Here is a 4792-nt window from a genome sequence, read left to right as displayed (position 1 = left end):
CTCACACACACACACGAATGACAGATCATGCAGCTGGAGGTCGGTTAGAACTATAACCTGTGGTCTGCAGTCAGGAGCACCCCACCAGCCAAACAGAGTGCTGCCTGCCATCACGCCAGCTGGCCAATGAGAACACTGCAGGCTATATAAAGGCGAGCCCGTTCAAGGGCTCCCGCATTAGTCTAAGAAGTAGCAGCAGCTGTGTTGGGGCAATGGCCCGCACAAAGCAGACAGCTCGCAAATCAACGGGCGGTAAGGCTCCGCGCAAGCAGCTGGCCAGGGTGGGCTACAAGACTGCACCAGCTACGGGTTCCGTGAAGAGAGCGCATCGTTACCGACCTGGTACTGTGGCCCTGCGCGAGATCCGTCGCTATCAGAAGTCTACTGAGCTCCTAATCCGCAGGTTGCCCTTCCAGCGCCTGGTGCGTGAGATTGCTCAGGACTTCAAGACTCACCTGCGCTTCCAGAGTTCAGCAGTGATGGCGATGCAGGAGGCCTGTGAGTCCTACCTGGTGATGCTCTTCGAGGACACCAACCTGTGTGCCATTCACGCCAAGCGTGTCACTATCATGCCCAAGGACATCCAGCTCGCTCGCCGCATCCGCAGGGAGACACTCTAGGTCCTAAAGGCACCCACGCCATACTGCTGTTACCCCAAAGGCTCTTTTCAGAGCCACTCACTGGGTCAAAAAAAATGGCTGTAACTTGTGGCTCCCAGGCCCCAGAAGTGGCTCCTCCCCTTCGTTCTCAAGTACTAGTAAGCTTGAAAATATTGTGTGTACTGTTGTTTTGTCCTCTTACCAGTTGAGAGATCCAACTAGTCACGTGTGTTGGTAGCTCACTATATTTAAGTGAGAAAATGACATGGAGTGGATATAAACACAAATCCAGTTATCATGAGTTCAGCAGTTTGCGCTTGTGCGGAGTCTGTTTCTAGTTGAGGTCCAATTATCCACACTGTTAACTCTTATTTCCAGACCATGGGCCAGAAAGTTTTGTGTGCTTTGTTAACTGTCAGTTTTCATGTAGAAGCTCGGCCTATCTCCTGTTAGAAGTCCATTAGTTATGTGGTTATTACTTTTATCCACATTCTGGTAGGTTCAGAAGATGGCCAGGGTGCTAGCGGATGTTCTAATTTGATCTTTCTCCCATAAAAGTCTCAGTGAATTATTGATATGACCTAAGTGAAATCAACACTGGGAAACTAACTGTAAAGTTCAGGAAGGCCCTGTGCCCTGGAAGTTTATATCAGTTAAGTATCACCAGCCTTGATGGCTCATGGCTCCGACACTTTGAAATGGGCCTCCTAACTTCCAAAGTATACTGGGTTCCCTAGAATGAAAGAGATGGAGACCAGCTGGCTGGCATATCCTGCCACTGGGAGCGGAGAGGGTTGGCTGAATCAGATGGTGGGGATGACCTGAGCATAGTGGTGATAAGAAAGTAAGGATTTTTACCACTCTGCCCCATATTGGGATCACTTACACTTAAAAATCTTTATTAAATTCATACCTGAGCACTGCCTGGTGCTAGGAATGCAGTGAATGAAATGATCTAGTTCCATTGCTGCCTGCTGTGTTTTCAAGGTGCTTATTGTCAAGTGAAGGTATACAAAACAGCGGAAAGTGCTCTTACAAATAGCAAGGGCTGAGGATAAAATACCACCAATATACAACTGTGGATTTCTGAAGTCAATTTATGTAAACCAGTGTATATCCTGTTGATTCAAATTTTAAAAGCTTTATAACAGATTAGTATTCACACACTGGAAATCAATCATCTCTTTTAAGGATGTATAGGGTGACTGTTCTTGACAGCTACTCAAAGACAATATTTGGATACCACTGTTTTCTGATATTTGAAAGCTTCTGACCATTATTAAGCTAAATTAATTCACCTGGGTGTCATGTCTCTTCATGAAGTCCTTGTCTTGGTGACCTTTGGCTCAGTGAAGAGCTTAACCCTAGATAACTTTTCTGGATGGTGTTTGGAACGAGGGAATTGGGCTCCAGGGAAACTGGATGAATCTTAGCATATGATTTCATGAGGAAATTTGCCTTTTCATGGGAGAACCAGCCCCTTGAGGAGGGGATCCCTGTCATCCTGTTCTTCATATCCAAAACAGTCTGGCCTTATATGTTCCTCTTAACATACACCGAGTTTCCACAGTTTAATGGACAGACCAACCAGTACATGAATGAATGAGAGGGAGAGAAAGATGAATATGTGAGAATTAATTTGAGGCCCCAAAATGGAGAAAAGCAAAGTAGTAAGGATACAAGAAAGCAACCCAAGTTCCTCTGAAATCATGTGCATGAGTTCTCAGAGAAGCCTTCCCAACATGCATATCTGAGTCACCTGCAGCAGGCCCACAGCTCTGTGCTATCTCAGCAGAGAACAGTGGCTAGCATTGGCCCCAGGAGGTATGACAGGACTGGTGAAGTCAGGCATTTCTGGGTTTGTAAGCAACTCACCTGGCTGGTGTTCAGATGACTCCTTGACTCTAGTGTGCTGACACCTGGGTGGGGTGGCTGCCAGAAGGAACGTGCCAGGTGGGCACCCATGGGTGAAGCTATGATCTCTGGAGTCTCAGCATAGCTAGGGTAGCTCAGAAAATGTTTCTTAAATACAAACAAGTGCTACCATCTGGTGCAATGAATGATTTTTTTGCTAAATGCTTCCAGGTGTCTGTCATGAAAACCCATTTAGTCTCTCACCTAGACGATACATGTTATTTTTATAAAGCAGTAAAACTATTGAGACTGGAACCTTCATCTGTGTATCCCACCAGTCTTAATGATGCACTATGGGGTCAGCCTTAATGCAGAGTGTATGTAAGTGTAACGAGTCATTCTACTAAAAATCAAAAGCTGAAATCCTAAAAATAATAGGAAGAAAGGAGGCCTGGGCACTGAGGAAAGCAGATTATACCATTCCGCAACATGTCAGTTAGGCATACAGATTACTCTAAGCAAGCAAAAAGCATTTGAAAACCAGCAGCTGCAAACCAGCATTCTGACCTTCTGCTTTCCACCTGAAAGCAGGAGATGAAACTCCCAAAGATGCCTTCCCCTCCCCAGGGGAACGAAAGTCTTTGCAACAGAGATGGGCACTCCAGAGTGATAGAAGTCTGTGCAAATAGTCCTCATTAAAATTGTTTTTATCTTCATTTAGCCTCCACATATATTTTATTTGCTTCTTCACACAGTATTGCTCTTCTTTCAGCCTAGGAAATGTACTTAGGCCTAACCATTCCTTGGGTCTTCATTTTCCTGCGAAGGCTCCCTGGCACATTTATGTTCTTTTCTCTTGTTAATGTTTTATCTTTTCTTGGTCAAATGCGATGCTGTCATTAATAGTGGTAGCTTGTAAACAGCAGAAATCTGTTTCTTTTTTCTTTTTGGTATCAGGGATTGAACTCAGGTCCTTGCGCTTCCAAGGCAGGTTACCGAACTCCTGAGCTAAATCCCTGGCCCAGAAATCTGTTTCTTAATGCTCTGGGATTTGGAAGTCGGAGATCAAGGTGTGGCAGATTCCCTGTCTGGGAAGGGCTGCATCCTGGTTCACAACCAGCTTTTCTCACTGTGACCCTACAAAGTGGAGGATGCAGGGCTCTCTGAGCATTGACCCATTCATTATGCCCCACCCTCAGAAACTCATCACAGAAAAAAGACCTCAACACTAATACCATCTTTTGGGGGGTACAGAGTAAGCATTGCAACATAGGAATACGGGGTGGGGGGAACAAACATTCAGACCATAGCATAAGCCAACCTAACTCTAAGGTGCAGCCAAGCAACATATTTGATAGGAAAATATACATATGAACTAATATTATGTTTCTAGTATTCAAGACAGCAGTTAATGGGGTGGGAAGCAGGAAGGGGTATATGGTGCTTCAAATGTACCTGTGGTGTCTGCCTTTAACTGGCAGCCAGCTCAGGATATGAATTTTCTCATTCTTGATACCTTATGCATACTATGTTCTGGGGCATGCATCTACTACTCAATAAAAGGAGTATAAGAAACCATAGGTGTCTGCCTATGTCATGAGAATTTAGCCTCTTCAAGGGCTGCATATATATATATATATATATATATTATACATATGCACACATATATGATCTTCAATCTCTGAAACATGGAGAATCTATTGAGGGCATAAAAAGATTGTGGGGTATTTGCCAAAACTTGGAAGCAACCAAGATGACTTTCAGTAGTTGACTGGGTAAAGTAGGATACATCCAGACCATAGAGTATTACTTGTCAACAAAGAGAAATAAGCCATGGAATATTACTTGTACAAAGAGAAATAAGCCATGGAGCACCACAAGATGACATGGAGAAAACCTAAGGGCTATTAAGTGAAAGACCTCAGTTTGAAAAAGCTACATTCTGTATGATTGCAATCATATAACATTCTGGAAAAGGTGTAATAATGAGTGGTTACAGAGTGGGGAGGAAAGGCGACCAAGTGGAGCATAGGGAACTATCCAGGCAGTGCAACTTCTCTGTGCAACACTGGAACAGTGGACACACGTCACCAGTCCACACTGTTGGACACCAAGAGTGGCCCTGATGTCATCTATGGATGCTGGATGAAGGTGACATGTCACAGGTTCATCTATCATGACAACTGTTCCTCTTCAGTAGGAGATACTGGCAAAAGGCAAGGAATAATGGGAAGTCTGTGCTTCTCTCGAATTTGCGCTGACACTGAATCTGCTTTAAAAAATAAAGTTGAGTTTTTCTGATTTAGAAGCCCAACTGACAGGCCATGAAGAAGAAGAAG

General features: G+C 44.3%; 1 protein-coding gene across 1 annotated transcript; it reads left to right on the top strand.

Annotated features, from left to right (window-relative positions):
• The first annotated feature begins 70 nt into the window (after window positions 1-70).
• Window positions 71-718, top strand: LOC104853834 (histone H3.1). Its single transcript, XM_010612022.1, has one exon. It carries the CDS (start codon window positions 213-215, stop codon window positions 618-620), a length of 408 nt encoding a protein of 135 aa, XP_010610324.1. The 5' UTR covers window positions 71-212; the 3' UTR covers window positions 621-718.
• Window positions 719-4792: the final 4074 nt, after the last annotated feature.

This window comes from Fukomys damarensis, unplaced genomic scaffold, assembly GCF_012274545.1.
Source record: "Fukomys damarensis isolate Sample0158 unplaced genomic scaffold, DMR_v1.0_HiC HiC_scaffold_3, whole genome shotgun sequence".
Classification (NCBI taxonomy): Eukaryota; Metazoa; Chordata; class Mammalia; order Rodentia; family Bathyergidae; genus Fukomys; species Fukomys damarensis.
This window is presented reverse-complemented; position numbering and strand designations above follow the sequence as displayed.

Excerpts from the sequence above, each read along its gene's own strand:
- LOC104853834 (XM_010612022.1), top strand. The coding sequence starts at position 213 with ATGGCCCGCACAAAGCAGACAGCTCGCAAATCAACGGGCGGTAAGGCT.